At 48.7% G+C, this 20,972-nt stretch overlaps 3 protein-coding genes across 4 annotated transcripts; 1 reads left to right on the top strand and 2 right to left on the bottom strand.

Annotated features, from left to right (window-relative positions):
• Positions 1–13,068: 13,068 nt before the first annotated feature.
• Positions 13,069–13,959, bottom strand: LOC134563311 (claw keratin-like). The gene has a single exon (XM_063421181.1). It carries the CDS (start codon positions 13,794–13,796, stop codon positions 13,437–13,439), a length of 360 nt encoding a protein of 119 aa, XP_063277251.1. The 5' UTR covers positions 13,797–13,959; the 3' UTR covers positions 13,069–13,436.
• A 1,016-nt stretch (positions 13,960–14,975) lies between these two features.
• On the top strand, positions 14,976–16,911 carry LOC134563321 (claw keratin-like). Its single transcript, XM_063421190.1, has one exon. The coding sequence runs from the start codon at positions 15,936–15,938 to the stop codon at positions 16,269–16,271; it is 336 nt and encodes a 111-aa protein (XP_063277260.1). The 5' UTR covers positions 14,976–15,935; the 3' UTR covers positions 16,272–16,911.
• Positions 16,912–18,272: 1,361 nt separating this feature from the next.
• LOC134563282 (claw keratin-like) lies at positions 18,273–18,758 on the bottom strand. 2 transcript variants are annotated; one of them, XM_063421152.1, is made up of 2 exons: positions 18,422–18,758; positions 18,273–18,373 (listed from the first exon to the last, which is right to left on the bottom strand). In XM_063421152.1, exons 1-2 carry the CDS (start codon positions 18,756–18,758, stop codon positions 18,273–18,275), a joined length of 438 nt encoding a protein of 145 aa, XP_063277222.1. The 2 variants fall into 2 exon arrangements, with proteins under 2 accessions (XP_063277222.1, XP_063277223.1); XM_063421153.1 differs by having other exon boundaries at positions 18,431–18,758.
• Positions 18,759–20,972: the final 2,214 nt, after the last annotated feature.

The following is a 20,972-nucleotide window of genomic DNA, read 5'->3' as shown; positions in this document are numbered from 1 at the left end:
ATCTGCAAATCTGCTTTTTGCACAGATCCTCCCCGTAATGACTGAGGGCCGGGAACGCTCCGCAACCATTAATTATCTTTAATTAATTATCTTTGTACACAAGCGTTGCGACACCGAGCGCTCGGATTTGGACATCCAGATGTTGGGCAACAGCTGCACTTTAGAAATGCACTTTAGCAGCATTTTTTCATTTTTATTTTGCTTTATTTTCTTTTTTTCTCGCCGGGAGAGGTTTGGGATTTTCGGTGGAGCAGCTCCCGGTGCTGGGTGAAGGAATTGTTAAAAATTCCGAGGCGTTGGAAGGGGTGAAATTATTTCCTGGGGGATCTCCAGGTGTCCTCAAGGAAGGAATTTCAGGATATTCCCGGGTGTTTAGATCGGATTTCCACGGGTGAAGTGCCTGAGGTGGAGTTCGCCCTGTGACATCCCAATTCTTCCCTCATTTCATCCCGATTTTTCCCTCATTTCATCCCAAATTTTCCCTCATTTCATCCCAAATTTTCCCTCATTTCATCCCAGTTCTTCCCTCATTTCATCCCCATTTTTGCCTCATTTCATCCCAAATTTTCCCACATTTCATCCCAATTCTTCCCTCATTTCATCCCGATTTTTCCCTCATTTCATCCCAAATTTTCCCTCATTTCATCCCAAATTTTCCCTCATTTCATCCCAAATTTTCCCTCATTTCATCCCAAATTTTCCCTCATTTCATCCCAAATTTTCCCTCATTTTATCCCGATTTTTCTCTCATTTCATCCCAATTTTTCCCTCATTTTATCCCAATTTTTCCCTCATTTTATCCCGATTTTTCCCACATTTCATCCCAATTCTTCCCTCATTTTATCCCGATTTTTCTCTCATTTCATCCCGATTTTTCTCTCATTTTATCCCAATTTTTCCCTCATTTTATCCCGATTTTTCCCACATTTCATCCCAATTCTTCCCTCATTTTATCCCGATTTTTCTCTCATTTCATCCCGATTTTTCTCTCATTTCATCCCAATTCTTCCCTCATTTTATCCCGATTTTTCTCTCATTTCATCCCAATTTTTCCCTCATGTCATCCCCATTTTTCCCTCATTTCATCCCGATTTTTCCCACATTTCATCCCAATTCTTCCCTCCTTTCCCAAATTTGCCGCTTCTTTTATTCCCTTCATAACAAATTTTTGCAAATTCTTCTCAAGGAACTTCCTGGCGGGAGCATTTGGAAGAAACAAATCCCAAACCCTCATCTTTACCCTGTTTTTAGTTTTGGTTTGGTTTTGTGGCTTTTTGTGGTTTTTGTTTTGTTTTGGGGTTTTTTTTGTTGTTGTTGTTTTGGGGGGTTTTGTTTGTTTTGTTTTTTGTTGTTTGGTTTTTGGGGTTTTTTGGGTTTTTTGTGGGTTTTTGTGGTGTTTGTGTGGGAGTTTTGGGGTTTTGGGGAGGGTTTTTTGGTGTTTTTCCTTTTTTGTTTTTTCTTGTTTTTTGGGGTGTGTTTTTTTGTGGGTTTTTTTTGTGGGGTTTTTTGTGTGTTTTTTTTTGTTTTTGTTTTTTGGGGTTTTTTTTCTTTTTCTTTTTCTTTTTCTTTTTCTTTTCCTTTTCCTTTTCCTTTTTCTTTTCCTTTTCCTTTTCCTTTTCCTTTTCCTTTTCCTTTTCCTTTTCCTTTTCCTTTTCCTTTCCCTTTTTCTTTTCCTTTTCCTTTTCCTTTTCCTTTTTCTTTTTCTTTTTCTTTTCCTTTTCCTTTTCCTTTTCCTTTTCCTTTTTCTTTTTCTTTTTCTTTTTCTTTTTCTTTTTCTTTTTCTTTTTCTTTTTCTTTTTCTTTTTCTTTTTCTTTTTCTTTTTCTTTTTCTTTTTCTTTTCCTTTTTCTTTTTCTTTTACTTTTTCTACACTAAACATCGGAATAAAAAAAAAATTTAAAAAATTAAAAATTAAAGAAAAAAACCTCGGAATAAATCAAACCCCTTCTTATCAGAAACCTGCATGAATCAAACCTCACCTTATCAAATTCCAATCACACATCACACAATGAGCACAAAATCTTCATTAATGAATTAATGACTCCTCGTTAATTCTCCAGCCCTGAGCGTTTGAATTCCAGCGAAATTCCGCCCCCGGGCCGGGCTGGTGGCCGGAATTTGTCACCCTGGGGCCACCCCGGGAGCACCGGGGCCACCCCGAGCAGCTGCCGCATCCTTTATTTGCGTTCCTGTGGCCTTTCCCTGCTCCAAACCCCCCCGGAAAAAATAAAAATAAAATAAAATAAAATAAAATAAAATAAAATAAAATAAAATAAAATAAAATAAAATAAAATAAAATAAAATAAAATTAAATTAAATTAAATTAAATTAAATTAAATTAAATTAAATTAAATTAAATTAAATTAAATTTTTAAATTTATAAATAAATTTTCTATTTCAATTTCAATTTCAATTTCTATTTCTATATTTCTATATTTCTATTTCTATTTCTATTTCTATTTCTATTTCTATTTCTATTTCTATTTATATTTCTATTTCTATTTCTATTTCTATTTCTATTTCTATTTCTATTTATATTTATATTTCTATTTCTATTTCTATTTATATTTCTATTTATATTTATATTTATATTTATATTTATATTTATATTTATATTTATATTTATATATGTGGGATTTCCCCTGGGGGCAGGAGGGATTCCCCGGGTGGATCCATCCCGCTGGGGGCCGGGTGGGAAAAATTCCAAAATCAGGTGGGAATAATTCCAAAATTGAGTGGGAATAATTCCAAAATTGAGGGGGAATAATTCCAAAAATGAATGAGAATAATTCCAAAACCCAGTGGAAAAATTTCCGAAGCCCAGGGGGAATAATTCCAAAACCGAATGGGAATAATTCCAAAATCGAGTGGGAATAACTCCAAAACCGAGCCGGAATAATTCCAAAATCAAGGGGGAATAATTCCAAAATTGAACGGGAATAATTCCAAAATTAAATGGGAATAATTCCAAAATTGAACGGGAATAATTCCAAAATTGAACGGGAATAATTCCAAAGCCGAGGCGGAATAATTCCAAAATTGAATGGGAATAATTCCAAAATTAAATGGGAATAATTCCAAAAATGAATGGGAATAATTCCAAAATCAAGGGGGAATAATTCCAAAATTAAATGGGAATAATTCCAAAGATCTCTGGTGTAATCCGGGCTCTGCAGGGAAACTGAGGCCGGGTGTGCAGTGCCGGCCGGGACAAGCAGAGGGAGACGCGAATTCACCCGAGGAGCTCCGACCTGAGGCCCCGGATCCACCCAAAATCCACCCAAACACCAAAAAAAACAGGATTAATTTAAAAAAACCAGGATTAATTAAAAATAACAGGGATTGCCGGCGTGCTCTGAGCAGATTCTGTATCATTTATATAATTGAATTTGCTTTGCTGCCCTGGCCGAGCAGGTATTTTAATTTTCTTGTAATTATAGATTGGTTTATAAATCTGTAATATTTGTGCCTGGTATTTATGCACAATATTTGTGCATAGCATGTGTGATTTACATATATTTATACACACTTATACAGTAATTTTATTTATGTGTGTGTAGACATTTAATATTACTGTTTATATTACTGTTTATATTTATATTTATAATTATTTTATATTTATAATTTTTTTTATATATTATATTATTATTTATAATATATTTTATAATATTTTATAATATTATTTATAATATATAACATTATATTTATATTTATAATTTAATTTTATTTTTATTTAAATTTTTATTTAAATTTTTATTTTTATATTTTTATTTTATAATTTATATTTATATTTATATTTATATTTTATTTTTATTTTATTTTATTTTATTTTTATATTTATAATGTTTATATTTATTTTATATATTTATATATTTCCTACACCTCAGCACAGCTCTGCTCAATACTTGTTGAGGGAGGAGTTTTTCTTCTGCCTCCTCCCTTCATTCCCTTTCCATTTTGTGCTCCTCCAGACCAGCTGACAACCAACTTTTATTTTATTTTATTATTTTATTTTATTTTATTTTATTTTATTTTATTTTATTTTATTTTATTTTATTTTACTTTATTTTATTTTATTTTATTTTATTTTATTTTATTTTATTTTTTATTTGTTTATTTATTTCTTAATTTTTAAATTTATTTTTATTTTATTTATTTAATAATAAATAATTGGGGCATTATTTTGGGGCATTATTTTGGGGCATTATTTTGACATTATCCAACTTTCCCCCGTGCCCAACGAGAACCCCCGACGGTGCAGAACGGCGCGGCAGCGCCGCGTTAATTACGTTAATTGCGTTAATTACCCGACGCCGCTGATGTCAGCGGGGAGAAACCCTTTGAAGTGAGGACAGCAAAAGCTCCCACCCCAAATCCGCCTCTTTATTCCCAATTTTTCCTGACTCAGCCCCGCAGAACCGGTCCGGCCACCAAAAAAAAAAACCAAATTAATTCTCATTAAAGGCGCTCTGAGCTGGGCTGGAACTTTCGAGAAGGATTTCGGGTTTCATGGGCGGATTTGGGGTTTTTTGTTGTGGGGTTCTCTCGCTTTTTGTTCCTTTTGTTGCTCATGGGGTGGAAGGAGCTTTAAAAACTCGCCCGGTTCCGCCCCTGCCGCGCTCCCGGCTCGGTCCAGCCCGGCCTTGGAAACTTTTCCTCATTTTGGAGGATTTCTCCTTAAAATTTCTGCCTAAAATTTGTGGTTTTAGGGGTTCGGGAGCGCTCTCGTGCTCGCGCTTTCTGTGCCGGGTAAAAGGGGCAAAAATCCAAAAAAAATTAGGGCTTTTGCAAGGTTTTTATGGGAGAAGGAGGGATTCAGACTCTTAATTCTGAAAAAAAAAATATATATATATATATATATATATATTTGAGATATATAAAAATTATATATATTATATATGTAATTATAAATAATACATTATTATTTTTATATATTTAAGAAATTATAATATTATATTTTATATAATATATAAAATAATATATAATGTAATAATATATAACATATTATTTATATATATTTTTTGTGTATATATAATTTTTTTTTCAGAATTAAGAGACTTTCTTTCCATCCCTGGCCCCAAAATTCCCGGGAACCTTTGCCCTCACTGAAAGGGTTAAACCCATCCCAGGATTTGTGACATCCCCGGAATTATTCTGATTTTTCAGAATAATTTATTTTATTCTGATTTTTCTGAGGCACCTCCAGAGATCCCGCGGGGCTTTGGAGCTTATCAGGAACATTCCTGAGACATCAAAAAATGAGATTTCAAAGAGGATTTCGAACCTTTGTCATGCAGGGAAATCATTTGGAGTTAATGACGGTAATGACACCCTGTGACCTCCCAAAGAATAAATTATGGAAAGTGTTTCATGCAACTCCTCATTTTCAGCTCCACAATTGGAATAATTCATGATCGGCTTCGTTTTTATTCAGAAAATAACCCCGAGTTTCACTCTTTGGATTTTTTCCAGCTCCTTTCCCTGATTTGGGAGCACATCTGGAAATCCCATCAATATTTTGGGAAAAAATCCCTGAATTCCCAGAGTTTAAACGAGGCGCGGACGCAATTCCCAGTCAGGTTTTGCTTCCATAACAAAAATCACCTTGGCACTGCAACATTCCCTGCGCACTCCGATTTTTAACCACGATAAGCTAAAAAAAAAGAAACAACCACACCCTCATTAATTAATTTTTCACCTCTTAATGAAACCAGCAGGAGAAAAAAGCAGGAAAACCCCGAGATGAAAAGACCTGGCGGGTTCGCATCTGCATTTTTGGGGGGTTTATTGCCCAACGCGGCTTTGAGATAATCATAAATTAAATCATAATTTCGAGAGCAAAACAATTCCCGGGCTCCGGGAGCGCTCGGAGTAATTAAAACGCTTTGCACAAATGTAATTATTCAACTGCCCGCGGGCAGCCAGGGGAGGATATAAAAACTCCTCTCACGCCGGGCTCTCCTCACTGCCTCTCCTGACTCCTCTCTCCGCCTCTCTGAGTAAGTTTTGATCACTAAAAAACCTCGAGTTTCCTTCTTCTTTTTTATTTTTTTTATATTTTTTTTCTTTTTTTTTCCTTTTTTTTCTTCCCTTTTTTTATTTCTTTTTTTTCCTTTTTTTCCCTTTTTTTCCCCCTTTTTTTCCCTTTTTTTGTTTTGTTTTTTGCAGGGTTTTTTTGGTTTTTTGGTGGTTTTTTTGGCTTGGATTTCTCCTTAAAATCGCTGCTAAACCCTGCCTGAATATTCCGAGTTTAGGATTTAGGAGCGTTTTTGCTGCTGGGGCTTTCCGGGCTTTTCTTCTCACTGCCTCTCCTGACTCCTCTCTCCGCCTCTCTGAGTAAGTTTTGATCACTAAAAAACCTCGAGTTTCCTTCTTCTTTTTTCTTTTTTTTCTCTTTTTTTTTCTTTTTTTTCCTTTTTTTTTCTTCCCTTTTTTATTTCTTTTTTTTCCCCTTTTCCCCCTTTTTTCCCCCTTTTTTTGTTTTGTTTTTTGCAGGGTTTTTTTGGTTTTTTGGTGGTTTTTTTTGGCTTGGATTTCTCCTTAAAATCGCTGCTGAACCCTGCCTGAATATTCCGAGTTTAGGATTTAGGAGCGCTTTTGCTTCCGGGCTTTTCTTCTCACTGCCTCTCCTGACTCCTCTCTCCGCCTCTCTGAGTAAGTTTTGATCACTAAAAAACCTCGAGTTTCCTTCTTCTTTTTTCTTTTTTTTCTCTTTTTTTTTTCTTTTTTTTCCTTTTTTTTTCTTCCCTTTTTTATTTCTTTTTTTTCCTTTTTCCCCTTTTTTTTCCCCTTTTTTTCCCCTTTTTTTTTCCCTTTTTTTTCCCCTTTTTTGTTTTGTTTTTTGCAGGGTTTTTTTGGTTTTTTGGTGTTTTTTTTAAGCTTGGATTTCTCCTTAAAATCGCCGCTGAACCCTGCCTGAATATTCCGAGTTTAGGATTTAGGAGCGTTTTTGCTGCTGGGGCTTTCCGGGCTTTTCTTCTCACTGCCTCTCCTGACTCCTCTCTCCGCCTCTCTGAGTAAGTTTTGATCACTAAAAAACCTCGAGTTTCCTTCTTCTTTTTTATTTTTTTTCCCCCTTTTTTTCCCCTTTTTTTTCCCCTTTTTTTCCCTTTTTTTCCCCTTTTTTTCCCCTTTTTTTCCCCTTTTTTTCCCCCTTTTTTCCCCTTTTTTCCCCCTTTTTTCCCCCTTTTTTCCCCTTTTTTTCCCCTTTTTTCCCTTTTTTTGTTTTGTTTTTTGGGGTTTTTTTGGTTTTTTGGTGGTTTTTTTGGCTTGGATTTCTCCTTAAAATCGCTGCTAAACCCTGCCTGAATATTCCGAGTTTAGGATTTAGGAGCGCTTTTGCTTCCGGGCTTTTCTCCTCACTGCCTCTCCTGACTCCTCTCTCCGCCTCTCTGAGTAAATTTTGATTTCTCTAAAAAACCTCGAGTTTCCTTCTCTATTTTTTTCTTTTTTTTCCCCTTTTTTTCCCCTTTTTTCCCTTTTTTTGTTTGGTTTTTTGGTGTTTTTTTGGTGGTTTTTTGGCTTGGATTTCTCCTTAAAACCGCCCCTAAACCCTGCCTGAATATTCCGAGTTTAAGATTTAGGAGCTCTTTTGCTGCTGGGGCTTTCCAGGCCAGGCAAAAGATGCAAAAAAATCAAAACATCATCACCCTCTTTTCCAGGGTTTTTGAGAATTTATGGGAGAATTAAGGATTTCAGTCTCTTTATTTAAAAAAAAATTATATATATATATATTTGGGGAAGTTTGTGGAGCGGATTTAACTTGATCAGGGAGGAGGTTGGGGTGGGAAAATTCATGGAAAATCCTGCTTGGAAGCAGCTCTGGATCAGCCCATCCTGAATTTAATTAGAGCTGCAATAATTACGGATAATTAAAGTAACTGTGCCAATAACTTTCATTTCTAGCGCTTAAAACCGATCTAAAATTCTAAAACGCTTTTACAGAGATTAAATTCAGCATTTCTCTAGGTCAGTGCTGCGTTCTGACTTGAGGGAATTTGGAGGAAAATACCCTGCATGGATTTTTTTTTCTCTTTTTTTTTCTTTTTTAATTTTTTTTTAATTATCAGAAGGAAAAATTTGATTTCCAAGCTTAAAAAAATATTCTGATGCTACACCGGGCTTTTATGTGAGGATTTAACCTGAAGAAATAAACATTCTTGATTAAATTTCCCCTTAGGTGAAAATGTAATTTTCTTATTTGCGTTGACTATATCACTATAAAAATATTTCCATATATATAAATAATATAAATATTTTAATTATACGTTTCTCTTATTAAACGAGCATTTAACATTCCCACTTATTCTCAGCATTTTGGGTTTGGGTTTTTTTGGTGTTGGGTTTTTTTTTGTTTGTTTGGAGTTTTTTGGGGGGTTTTTGTTTGGTTGGTTTTTGGTTTTTTGTCTTTTGGTTTTTGGGGGGTTTTTGGGTTTTTTGTTGGGTTTTTTGGGGTTTTTTTGGCGGGGGGATGTTTTTTTTGTTTTGTTTTGTTTTTCGGTTTTTGGGTTTTTTCCCCGTGTTTTAGAAGAATATTTTCCCGCCTGTAAACAACAAGAATCCGCAAGGAAAATAATCCAAAACTTAAGCAGGGTGCTAAGCCGATTATTCCGCACTGAAATACGTGGAAATTCAGATTTTTTGGGATTTTTTCCCCTTGCTGGAGGAACAGAGGCGCTGCAGGAACGAGTTCCAGCTCGCCTCGGGAATTCCGGGAATTCCTCCAAAGGGCCGGGAGGGTTTGGGCAGGGCCAGGGTTTGGAGGCGGCACTGAGGGAAAAGAGGAGGAGAAAAATGTGAAAGTTTGAGGCAGGAATTCCAAACAAATCCGGGCGGGGAAGTGAGAGGGGGGAGATAAAAATGGATGCAAATTATCCCAGAGGATCGCTTAAAGCCAAATGTCGATAATGGAGAGGTCAATCCTTGTCTTTATCTAAATTATCCCCCCCAAAAAAGATCCTAAAATGAAATGTCCATAGATAAGAGAGCGATTCTTGTTTTTATCTAAATTATCCCAAAAAGATCTTAAAATGAAATGTCCATAGCCAAGAGAGGAATTCTTGTTTTTATCTAAATTGTCCCAAAAAAGATCCTAAAATGAAATGCCCATAGCCAAGAGAGGAATTCTTATTTTTATCTAAATTATCCCCAAAAAAGATCTTAAAATGAAATGTCCATAGCCAAGAGAGGAATTCTTATTTTTATCTAAATTAACCCCAAAAAAGATCTTAAAATGAAATGTCCATGGCCAAGAGAGGAATTCTTGTTTTTATCTAAATTATCCCCAGGTTTAGTCTCGATCAGGGCTCAGGTTTAGTCTTGATCCCAGTTTCTGTCTGTAGGTGAATAATCGAGAGCTGGGAGGAGTTGCTGGTTTAGGATTTGGAGCTTTGTGGGGTTTTTTGTTGAGTTTTGTGAGGTTTTTTTGTGGGGATTTGTGGGGTTTTGTTTGTTTGTTTTTTGGTTTGGGGGGTTTTGGATGTTGGGTTTTTGTTTGTTTGGGGTTTTTTGTTTTGGGGGTGGTTTTTTTTGGTTTTTTGGGGTTTTTTTTTTGTGGGTGGGGTTTTTTTTGTTTGTTTGTGTGGGGTTTTTTATTATTATTTTTTGGGGTTTTTTGTGGGGGTTTGAGGGTTTTTTTGTGGGATTTTGGGGGTTTTTCTGTGGGGTTTTGGGGAGGATTTGGGCAATTTTTTTGGGTTTTTTTTCAGGGGGTTTGTTCATTTTTAGTCACGCTTTATTTCGTTTTGTTCCTTTTATTAACCCCTCCAACACCTCACAGCCTCTCCCCCAGCCATGACCTCCACCCAACTGACCTGCGCCACCCCCTGCGAGCCCAAATGTCCCCAACCTGTGGCCAGCAGCACCAACGAGCCCTGCGTGGTGGCCTGCGGCGACTCTCGGGTCATCATCTACCCCCCTCCCGTGGTCGTCACCTTCCCGGGGCCCATCCTCACCACGTACCCGCAGCAAACCGTGGTGGGCTCCTCGGAGGTGATCCCGGACGAGCCTCCAGCCCCGCTGCCAGCCGATGTCACCTCCAGGCCGGATGGGGACAAAGCGCCCGCGCCGCTGCTGGCCCGGCCCTGCGCCCCCAAATATTCCTACACCTACTCCTCGCAATGGACTCATCCCTGCAGTTCCTACCGCTCCGGGAAGCGCTGGACGCACTGAGACCCCTGAGAGGGGAGGGGGGAACGAGGGGAAATTCCAGCTTCGATCCCGGTTGGAGTTTTGGGCCTGCTCCGGCTCCTCCTGGGGGCTCAGCCCAGGTTAAAGCAGGCTCATTTTGCAATTATTCTTTTTTTTTCCCTCAGTTTGGAGCTGTTCTGAGAGCTGCAGAAGCTCAGCCCTCGTGAAACAGGCTCATTTTGCAATTATTCTTTTTTTTTTTCCTTAGTTTAGAGCTGTTCTGAGAGCTGCAGAAGCTCAGCCCCGGGATGGACAGCCTTATTTTGCAATTATTCCTTTTTTTCCCCTTGATTTAGAGCTGTTCTGAGAGCTGCAGAAGCTCAGCCCTGGTGAAACAGGCTCATTTTGCAATTATTCTTTTTTTTTTCCTTAGTTTAGAGCTGTTCTGAGCGCTGCAGAAGCTCAGTCCCGGGATGGGCAGGCTCATTTTGCAATTATTCTTTTTTTTTTCCCTCAGTTTGGAGCTGTTCTGAGAGCTGCACAAGCTCAGCCCCGGGATGGGCAGGCTCATTTTACAATTATTCTTCTTTTTTCCCTTAGTTTAGAGCTGTTCTGAGAGCTGCAGAAGCTCAGCCCTGCTGAAACAGGCTCATTTTACAATTAGTCCTTTTTTTCCCTCAGTTTGGAGCTGTTCTGAGAGCTGCACAAGCTCAGCCTCGGTTGAAGCCGGCTCATTTTGCAATTATTCCTTTTTCTCCCTCAATTTGGAGCTGTTCTCCCGCACCTTTCCAGCGCAGTTCTTTCCTTCCGCTGTGCTTTGGCTAATCCAAATTTTTTACTGTAAAAAACCAGATTTTTTTTTTAAATTTTTTTTTCTGGCACTGAGCTTAGACAGGAGATTTAAAAACGCTCAGAATTGCACAGGACAAACCTGCCAGAAAGGGAAATTCCCAATTTTCACAGGCGGCATCTCCTGGAGCCTCGCTGAACCCCTGGAACTGATGCTCTTTTTGTCCTGTACAGTTTTGTTCCACGACCGTAGGAAAGCTTCTCTTTCCAAATAAATTTTCTGTACCAAAATACCTTTTCTGTTTTCCTTAATCACATTTTAAAAAATTAAAAATTAAAAAGAGGGAGGTTTGGGTGGGATATCAGGGAAATTCTTTCCTCAGAGGGTGCTGGCACTGCTGAGGCTCCCCAGGGCACCGAGGCTGCCACAGCTCCAGGAGAGTTTGGAAAACTCCCTCAGGGACATTTTGGGATTTTTGGAAGTCTCTGCAGGGCCAGAGTTTGGATTTAGATGATTCTTGTGGGTCCCTTCCAGCTAAGAATATTTCATAATTCTATGATAATAAATTCCCTCATTCTATGATAATAAATTCCCTCATTCTATGATAATAAATTCTCTAATTCTATGATAATAACTTCCCTCATTCTATGATAACAAATTCCCGAATTCTATGATAACTTCCCTCATATTCTATTTTTTATTGAACCTACACCGTTGTTCATCCTCATTTATCAGTATTCCAGGCTTTTTCTCGGAGTTCAAACATCCCAAAACCCCAGGAATATTTTTATTTTTACACATCACACGTGTGCTGAACATTTGATGCTCCCCAGGACCCAACCCCCGGCAGTCCTGGAAGGGCTCAGGTGGAGCTCAGCCCTTGTTTTACTCAGGGCACAGCAAATTTCCGTCCCTTTTTTCCCCAGCCCAAAGCCAGGCGAGGATGTGCGGGTACAGGAATCCACCTGAAAGCTCAAAAACCTTTTTTGGGAAAAATCCGGAGCTGCCAGAGGGGTTGGAGCGAAAGGATTCCAACCTCACGAAGGCAAACCTGGCCCAAGAGCAGCTCTGGGATCGGGGAGATCCCTGGGATGGATCCAGACTGGGCAGGAGCAGCTGAAGCAGCCCTGGGGGAAGGATTTGGGGGAGTCCTGAACTAATTTCTTCTGCGAGGGATAAAGGATTTCGGTTTAGGTTTCTGTTTTTGCTTGTTGCCCCAACAAATTTCCTTGTATTTGCTGCAGGGGAAGGAGAAAAAAAAAAAGATTTTCCAAGCATAGAAAGGAACTGAGTGGTTCCCACATGTCCCAGCCTAGGGGGCTTCCATTTCCTTGAATATAGTATTGAAAATATATAATATAATCAATATAATAATAATAATATGAATATATATTTTACATAAATCTGACAGTCAGAGCAAGCTGTGCCTCATCCCTGGATCAGGGCACAAACTCCCTTCAAATCCAAGCCCTCCCTTTCTCCTGAGCTGCATAAAAAGCGCCGTGGGCAGCAGGGGAGGGGGGATTCTACCTGTGAGACCCCACCTGGGCCCAGCTCTGGAATTCCCAGCTCAGGGAGCGCCTGGAGCTCCTGCAGAGAGCCCGGAGGAGGCTCCAGGATCGTCCCAGGGATGGAGCAGCTCTGCTGGGAGGAAAGGCTGGGAGAGCTGGGATTGTTCAGCCTGGAGAAGCTCCGGGGTGAGCTCAGAGTGGCCTTGCAGGAGCTGAAGGGGCCACGAGGAACACGGGGAGAGACAATTCCCAAGGGATGCAGGGACAGGATGAGGGAGAGCGGGTTCAGACTGACAGGGAGGGGGTTTAGGTGGGATTTTGGGGATAAATTCTTCCCTGTGAGTGTGGAGAGGCCCTGGCAGGGGATATTCCATGGCTGCCCCATCCCTGGCAGTGCCCAAGGCCAGGCTGGACAGGGTTTGGAGCACTCTGGGACAGTGGAAATGTCCCTGATAATGGCAGGGGGGGACAGGATGAGGTTTGAGGTCCCTTCCAACCCAAACCATCCCGTGACTGACCCCACGATGGGACATTTCACACCATCCCTCACTCAGAGCCCGATTTCCAGCCAGGATGAAGAAACCCCATGACAACAGAAATCCTTTATGCAATGCAGATCCTTTATTTAAGGATGGGAAAGGCCACAGGCAGCGGCAGCGAGACACAAACCAGTACAGCAGCACCGCGCTGCGAACGCGGAGACCCCGAGGCAGCACCGGGGCTGCAGCGCGGAGCTCCCCCCGCGCCAGGGCGGCCTGGGGGGCTCGGGGGTGGGCACAGCCTCGGCCGAGCCGGCAGCGAGGAGAGGGGGCAGCTCTGGGGGCAGCGCCGGGAGCCCCCGAGGCTCTGCAGGGTCACCCTGGCAGGCGACAGCGACCCCGCAGCTCCCGGGGCTGCCGGGCCAGCCCCGAGCAGCGGCGGCAGCTCCGGCCCGGCCCGGGCGGACAGCGGGGGCCGGGGGTGCGGCCCGCGGGCACGGGCAGCACCGAGCTGCGGGGGATCGGGGCCTTAGCAGGGCCCGCAGAAACCCCCGAGGGAGCGGGAACCGCGGCCGCAGCTGCCCCCAGAGCCCCCAAAGCCACCAAAGCCACCAAAGCCCCCATAACCCCCGGAGCCGCCGGAGCCCCCGCGGCCCCCAAAGGAGCCCCCGGAGCCGGAGGAGACGTAGGGAGCTCCGGCCGAGCCCACGGCGCTCTGCTGCGGGAAGGAGCTGAGGATGGGCCCGGGGAAGGTGACCACCGAGGCCGGAGGCTGGATGACCACCGTGGAGTCGGGGCACTGGCGCACACAGGGCTCGTTGCAGGTGTCAGCCAGAGGGGCCGGGGTGGCCACGCCGCAGCTGGGCACGCATAGGCTGGAGCAGGACATCCTTGACGGGCAGGGAGAGCTGCAAGGCAAGGCACAGCCACGGTTCACGCCGGGAACTCATCCCCAATCCCTCCTGGCTCTGTCCCGCCTGCACCCCGCGGGCCGGGACGCGCTCTGGATCACCCCAGGCACTCCCAGCAAATCCCTGAAATGGTTCCTTGCATCCCCCGCTGCCCTCACCGTGCCCGGCTCGCCTGCCCGTGGCAAGGAAGGAAAACTCCCACCCCCGCATGCCCAGGCTCCCCGAGGAGCTGAGGCCGGGGCTGGAACCCCGAGCACCCCAACTCTGCCCTGCCAGAGCTGCCGGGGCGCGGGGACAAAGATTCCCCGGGAAATCCAGAGCCGGAGAGGCCCCGGGAGAGGCGCAGGGGAGGAAGGAGGGACGGAGGGAGGACTCGGACTCACCGGAGCGATCAATGAGCAGAGAGGAGCGGAGGGAGCTGGATGCAGCCCTGTGGAGCCCTCGCACCTTTTATACATCCCCAAGAGCCCGGGGCACGGGCCGGGGCGTGGGGGCAACCGCCAGTAATTAGCAATTCCAGCTGACAAGTTCAATGACACAGCTAATGATGGGGGACACTTCTTGGTCATTCCTTCGCTTTTTGGAGATATTGGTGAGGAAAGGTGCCCGGCACCCATGGGAGGCGAGGGGAGGGCGGGCCGTGGGCCATCATTACATGACAGCCACGCTGCTGCTGCAGCCCAATAAACCCTGAGCCGGCCCTAATCCCTCACGCTGCTCACACACAACGCCGAGCATCCTTTGGCACCCGCCTGTGCCCAGCCCCGCCGCGCTCAGCCCCGGCCCGGCCGAGCCCGTGAGCCGGCAGTGCCCGCCCGGGGCTGTCCTGGCTCTGGGGGGCTCGGCCAGCACCCCCTGGGCCACCCTCGGGGCCAGTCGGGCACTCCCGGAGGGCTCGGGCAGGACCCAGCTCCCACAGACGGGGCTGCAGGAGCCGCTGCTGCCCTTCTGCTCCTCCCGTGCTGTCCCCTCTGTCACCGCTGTCCCACCGCCCGTGCTGTCCCCTCTGTCACCGCTGTCCCACCGCTCTCCCCCTTCCCTGCGGCTCCGGGCCTTGCCCACCGCTGCCATCTGCCCCCTCTGCCCTCGGCGTGGCCCTCAAGGGAAACTGAGACATGGAAATCACAGAATCCCAGAATCCCAGAATCACAGAATCACAGAATCACAGAATCACAGAACGACTGGGTTGGAAGAGACCTTCACGATCATCGAGTCCAACCCAGCCCTGACACCTCAACTAAACCATGGCACCGAGTGCCACATCCAGTCTTTGTTTAAACACATCCAGGGATGGCGACTCCACCACCTCCCTGGGCAGATCACTCCAGGACTTTATTATTCTCTCTGTGAAAATCTTTTTTCTGATATCCAACTTATATTTCCCTTGACACCACTCGAGACTGTGTCCACTCGTTCTGTTGTAGCCTGGATCCCAAAGGCCTCCACAACCTGAGCAGGGACAACTCACAGACGTGTCTGGGCACCCCAAAACCTTGGGATGAACAACTTTTGCTGGCATTGCGAGTCGGTGGCACTCGGGAGACACCCCGAGAGCGGCTGCTCCTTGTGCCCAAGCTGTTTGCCAGCCCGTAAAAGGCAGCTAATGACAGGGGTGACGGCTGGGGCAGCGCTCACCATGCCTGCGATTGTTCTGGGTAAGCAAAGCGAGGGATTAGGGCCAGATCAGGCTTTATTGGGGCTCTGAGTGCGGCTGCAGCACCGTGTCTGTCACGTAATGATGGCCACGGCCGGCCCTGTCAGCGCCTCTCTCGTGTCCACTCATCCCCAGCCCGCTGTCCACAATGGGGGGATGACAGAATTTTCCTGCGTCCCTTCGCTTCACGAGGCTTGGCAGCGCGGGGAGTTCCTCATTACTGGGGGGTCTGTCCGCAGCCCCTGGACAATGCCCCGGGCTCTCGGGGCTGTATAAAAGAGCCGAGCTCCTCCACAGAGCTCCATCCACACTCCTGCACTTGACTCCTCTCCTCACCAGGGTAAGCGCAGCTCTCTGAGGCCTCTCGGGGATCCCTCCGTTCCTCTCTGCACACAACTCCCGGCTCACAGCTCTGCCTCTTCTTCCCCGCCGTGTTTTGCAGAAGCCTTGAACAGTCCGAACGATGTCCTGCTGTGTCCCCAGCTGCGGCGTGGCCACCCCGGCCCCTCTGGCTGACACCTGCAACGAGCCCTGCGTGCGCCAGTGCCCCGACTCCACGGTGGTCATCCAGCCTCCGGCCTCGGTGGTCACCTTCCCCGGGCCCATCCTCAGCTCCTTCCCGCAGCAGAGCGCCGTGGGCTCGGCGGGAGCTCCCTACGTCGGGGGAGGCTTCGGGGGCTCCGCCGGGAGCCGTGGGGGCTCCGGGGGTTCTGGGGGCTCCGGGGGCTTTGGGGGCATGGGGGGCTTCGGAGGTTTTGGGGGCAGCTGCGGCGGCTCCCGAAGCTGCGGGCCCTGCTAAGGCCCGGCCCGAGCGCGGCCCCGGCCCCGGCGGAGCTCCAGGAGCGGCCCCGGCGCATCCCCGCCCGCTGCGGCCCGGGCCCCGCGGGGAGCCCTCGCCGGGGGCCCCGCGCTGCTGCCCCGCGCCCGCTGCCCTCGCACGCCAATAAAAGCTGCCTCGCCTTGCAATGTTCACCCGCCTCTCGTTCTCTCTTTGCTCCGCGCCCGCCGCCCCGGGCCCGGCGCCGCTCCCGCCGCGCCTCCGGGCGGCCCCGCTCGCTGCGGGCGCGGCACAAGCGCCGCCACTGCCGGGGCTCTTCCTGCCCGCGCTGGGCCAGCGCAGCTCCCCCCGAGCCGGGCCCTGCTCCGCTCCTCGGCCCGGCCTCTGCCCCTGTCCCTGCCCGCCTCTGCCCGCCCCGGGCTCCCGCTCTGCAGCCCCGGCACCGCCCCGGGCCCGCTGCCGCCTCCCTTCCCGCTCCGGGCATTCCCCGGGCGCTGCCGCAGCCCCGGGGCCCGGAGGATTGGGGGGAGCCGCTGCAGCCCCCCCGGACCCGGCCCCGCTGCCGCCTCTCGGCCCTCCCGGCCCCGCAGGGAGAGCGAGAGCAGCCCCAGCCCGCGGCCGCTGCTGCGCCTCCATCCCCGCACACCTTCCTGCCCCCGGACACCGCCGCCCGCTCCCGCTTCTCCTGGGGGTCCCCGCGGGTCCCCGGAGCGCTGCTGGCCCCGCCTGCTCTCGCTGCGCCTGCACAGGCCCTTCCTGGGGTCCCCAGTGTCACCCACCCCTCGCCGGGGACACGGCTCTGCCCGGGAGCAGCAGCGGGACAACTCCCCACAGCCCTGCTGGCCCTCGGCTGCCCCTGCTCACACCCAATTGCAACCGCAAAATTAAATTATTATTTAATGTATTCTGAATACGGCATGCACGCAATTACATCCCCAATATTTAAATATTATTTAATTTATTCTGAATACTGCATGCATTGGAACTACTGCGATCACATGGATAGAGTAGGAAATTATATTGTATAAAACTGATTTAGGTGAACTTACAAAATAAACCAGGGAAATCCCCAAACCCAGGAAGGTTTTGGTGTTTTTTTATCTGGGAAGGAATTTCCACACATATCAATAAGGAAAGGAAGGGACCTCGGCGGGGCGGGAACTCCAAGCTCCTGTCCCGAGAGCTTTGTGCTCCGTGGGGCTGAACCCTGCGGTCACTCCCTGGCGTGGAGAGGACACGGGACAGGATCTGCTCGGGTCTATCCCTCCCTTCCCTGCTGCCGCCGCCTCAGCCTGGACAGACAGACTGACAGACAGAGAGCCTGGGACATGCAGAGCTCATCCCCGCATTTCAGGGACCTTCCAAGGGCACCAAGCCCGGCCCGAGAGGCGCTGTCAGCTTTGCTGCTTTGGCTGAGAGTTCCTGCAGGATCCTCGGGGCGCTTCCCCACCGGCAGCGCGGGCTTTGGGAAGGGCCGCGTTTGCTGCAGCCCGGAGAACACGGGGAGCCGGGGGGGCTGTGACCCCCGGGGGCTGCCACAGCCTCGGCTGGAACATCCTGAGCCGAGCGTGCCCAGGCCCCGCCCGGGGGCACTGCCCGGGGGGCTTCCAACAGCCCCGCACACCCCCGGGAGATTGGGGGCAGCGGCAGGAAGGGAGGATGAAGCAAAACCAGGAGTCGAGATTGCGATGCAAGACAGCTTTTATTGCAGGGGCAGGGCAGGAGGGGCTCGGCACAGCAGCAGCGGCGCCGTGGCCAAGGGCTGGCCGTGTCCCGGCCCCGGGCCGAGCCGGGACAGCGGGAGCGGCAGCCCCGGCCCGGGCTCGGCGCTCGGGGCACGCCGAGCCCCGCGGGGCTGCTCAGGCGGGGCAGGGACGAGGCACAGGAGCTTCCCAAGCTGGCACCGGGCTCCCGAGGAGCGCAGCCCGGCGGGGCCCAAGGGGGTTTCTTGCACGGAGCGTCGGGTCGGGGGATGCCGGGCTTTCTCCTGGAGCTCTCCTCGCTCGGAGGCCGCGCTCGGCCTTAGCAGGGCCCGCAGTTGCCATTGAGGTAGCGGTGGCCGCTGCTCCAGCCGCCCCAGCCGCAGCCCCCAAGGCCCCCATAGCCCCCATAGCCCCCATAACCTCCACAACCCCAACCCCCGTAGCCCCCACGGCTTCCGTAGCCCCAACCCCCATAACCTCCATATCCTCCATAGCCCCAACCTCCGTAACCTCCATAACCTCCATAACCTCCATAACTTCCAGAGCCCCAGCCCCCGTAGCCCCCACGGCTGCCAAAGGCGCCCCCGGAGCCGGCGCCGACGTAGGGAGCTCCGGCCGAGCCCACGGCGCTCTGCTGCGGGAAGGAGCTGAGGATGGGCCCGGGGAAGGTGACCACCGAGGCCGGAGGCTGGATGACCACCGTGGAGTCGGGGCACTGGCGCACGCAGGGCTCGTTGCAGGTGTCAGCCAGAGGGGCCGGGGTGGCCACGCCGCAGCTGGGCACGCACAGGCTGGAGCAGGACATCCTTGCAGAGTCAGAGAGTGCTGGAAAACAGCCCCGGGAAGAAGTCAAGCCGTGAGGAAGGGATTGCATGGAAAGAGAGAGATCCCCGAGAGGTTTTGAAGAGCTGTTCTTACCCTGGTGATGAGAGGAGTCGAGTGGAGATGTGTGGATGGAGTTCTGTGGAGGAGCTCGGCTCTTTTATACAGCCCGGAGAGCCTCGGGGCTGCAGGAAAGGGGGTGGTGGCGAAAAAACAAAATCCTAAATAATTAGCAATTCACGCTGACAAGCTTCATCACAGAGATAATGTCGCAAGATAATTCCATGGCATCCCCTCATTGGGGACACAGGTGTGAAAACGTGTCCTGGATGTGAAGGAAGTGATGGGAGGGACACTCGTGGCCCATCATTACATGACAGACACGGTGCCGCAGCCGCACTCAGAGCCCCAATAAAGCCTGATCTGGCCCTAATCCCTCGCTTTGCTTACCCAGAACAATCGCAGGCATCTTGAGCGCTGCCCCAGCCGTCACCCCTGTCATTAGCTCCCTTTTACGGGCTGGCAAACAGCTTGGGCACAAGGAGCAGCCGCTCTCGGGGTGTCTCCCGAGTGCCACCGACTCGCAGTGCCAGCAAAAAATGTTCATCCCAAGGGTTTGGGGTGCCCTAAAACCTCTGTGAGTTGTCCCCGCTCAGGTTCTGGAGGTCTTTGGGATCCAGGCTACAACAGAATGAGAGAACACAGTCCCAAGCGGTGTCAAGGGAAATATAAGTTGGATATCAGAAAAAAGATTTTCACAGAGAGAATAATAAAGTCCTGGAGTGATCTGCCCAGGGAGGTGGTGGAGTCGCCATCCCTGGATGTGTTTAAGCAAAGACTGGATGTGGCACTCGGGGCCATGGTTTGGTTGAGGTGTCAGGGTTGGGTTGGACTCGATGATCTTGAAGGTCTCTTCCAACCCAGTCGTTCTGTGATTCTGAGATTCTGGGACTCTGAGATTCTGGGATTCTGTGATTCTGTGGTTCTGGGATTCTGAGATTTTGGGATTCTGTGATTCTGTGATTCTGTGATTCTGTGATTCTGTGATTCTGTGATTCTGTGATTCTATGGTTCTGGGATTCTGAGATTTTGGGATTCTGGGATTCTGGGATTCGGTGATTCTGTGGTTTTGTGATTCTGTGATTTCCATGTCCCAGTGTCCCTCGATGGCCACGCCGAGGGCAGAGGGGGCAGATGCCAGTGCCGAGCAAGGCCCGGAGCGGCAGGGAAGGGGTAGAGCGGTGGGACAGCGGTGACAGAGGGGACAGCACGGGAGGAGCAGAAGGGCAGCAGCGGGACCGGCTCCCCGCGGCTCCCGCAGCCCCGTCTGTGGGAGCTGGGTCCTTCCCGAGCCCCCCGGGAGTGCCCAGCTGGCCCCGAGGGTGGCCCAGGGGGTGCTGGCCGAGCCCCCCAGAGCCAGGACAGCCCCGGGCGGGCACTGCCGGCTCACGGGCACGGCCGGGCCGGGGCTGAGCGCGGCGGGGCTGGGCACAGGCGGGTGCCAAAGGATGCTCGGCGTCGTGTGTGAGCAGCGTGAGGGATTAGGGCCGGCTCAGGGTTTATTGGGGCCGGGAGCTGCTCTGCAGCAGCAGCGTGGCTGTCATGTAATGATGGCCCACGGCCGGCCCCCGCCTCGCCTCCCATGTGTGCAGGGCACGTTTCCTCACCAATATCTCCCTGATGTTGGGGTGTATAATTGTGTTGCATCATTATCTCTCTGATGAAGCTTGTCAGCTTGAATTCCTAATTACCTGTTTTTTTGCCACCGCTCCCCTTTCCTAATGCCCCAGGCCCTTTCAGAGATGTATAAAAGGCCCAAAGGTTTCGCAGAGCTCTATCCACCTTCCACCGCTTGACTCGCCTTATCAACTTGGTAAGTCCAAGCCTCCTCTCCTCTCTCCTGCTTTGGAAGGAATCTTTGTCCGGGGCTTTCTCGAGGAACCTTTGGCTCTGTGGGTTCCTCTTGCTCTCCTAGGGCAGAGTTCGGGTGGTTGGTGTTGTACTGAGGGACTGAGCGCTTTGGAAGCTTGAGGATTGTCCTACTGCTTCCGATTTCGAGGGCTTTGGAAGCTTGAGGATTGTCCGTGTGCTTTGGATGTCAAAGTTTTGTTAATTCGAATAGTCAGGCAAGACCCAGGGATGCTGAGGGCAGCAGGGACCTGGGCAGGCATTTCAAGGGAATGGGGCCGAGCTCAGA

Source organism: Prinia subflava, chromosome 35 (assembly GCF_021018805.1).
Source record: "Prinia subflava isolate CZ2003 ecotype Zambia chromosome 35, Cam_Psub_1.2, whole genome shotgun sequence".
NCBI classification, from domain to species: domain Eukaryota; kingdom Metazoa; phylum Chordata; class Aves; order Passeriformes; family Cisticolidae; genus Prinia; species Prinia subflava.
The sequence above is the reverse complement of the archived record's forward strand: the minus strand, read 5'-3'. Positions and strand labels throughout refer to the sequence as shown.

Coding starts and splice junctions, on each gene's coding strand:
- LOC134563282 (XM_063421152.1), bottom strand. CDS start 18,758: ATGTCCTGCTCCAGCCTGTGCGTGCCCAGCTGCGGCGTGGCCACCCCG. Junction 18,374..18,421: donor AGGATATGGAGGTTATGGGG/GTTGGGGCTACG, acceptor GGGGTTGTGGAG/GTTATGGGGGCTATGGGGGC.
- LOC134563311 (XM_063421181.1), bottom strand. CDS start 13,796: ATGTCCTGCTCCAGCCTATGCGTGCCCAGCTGCGGCGTGGCCACCCCG.
- LOC134563321 (XM_063421190.1), top strand. CDS start 15,936: ATGTCCTGCTGTGTCCCCAGCTGCGGCGTGGCCACCCCGGCCCCTCTG.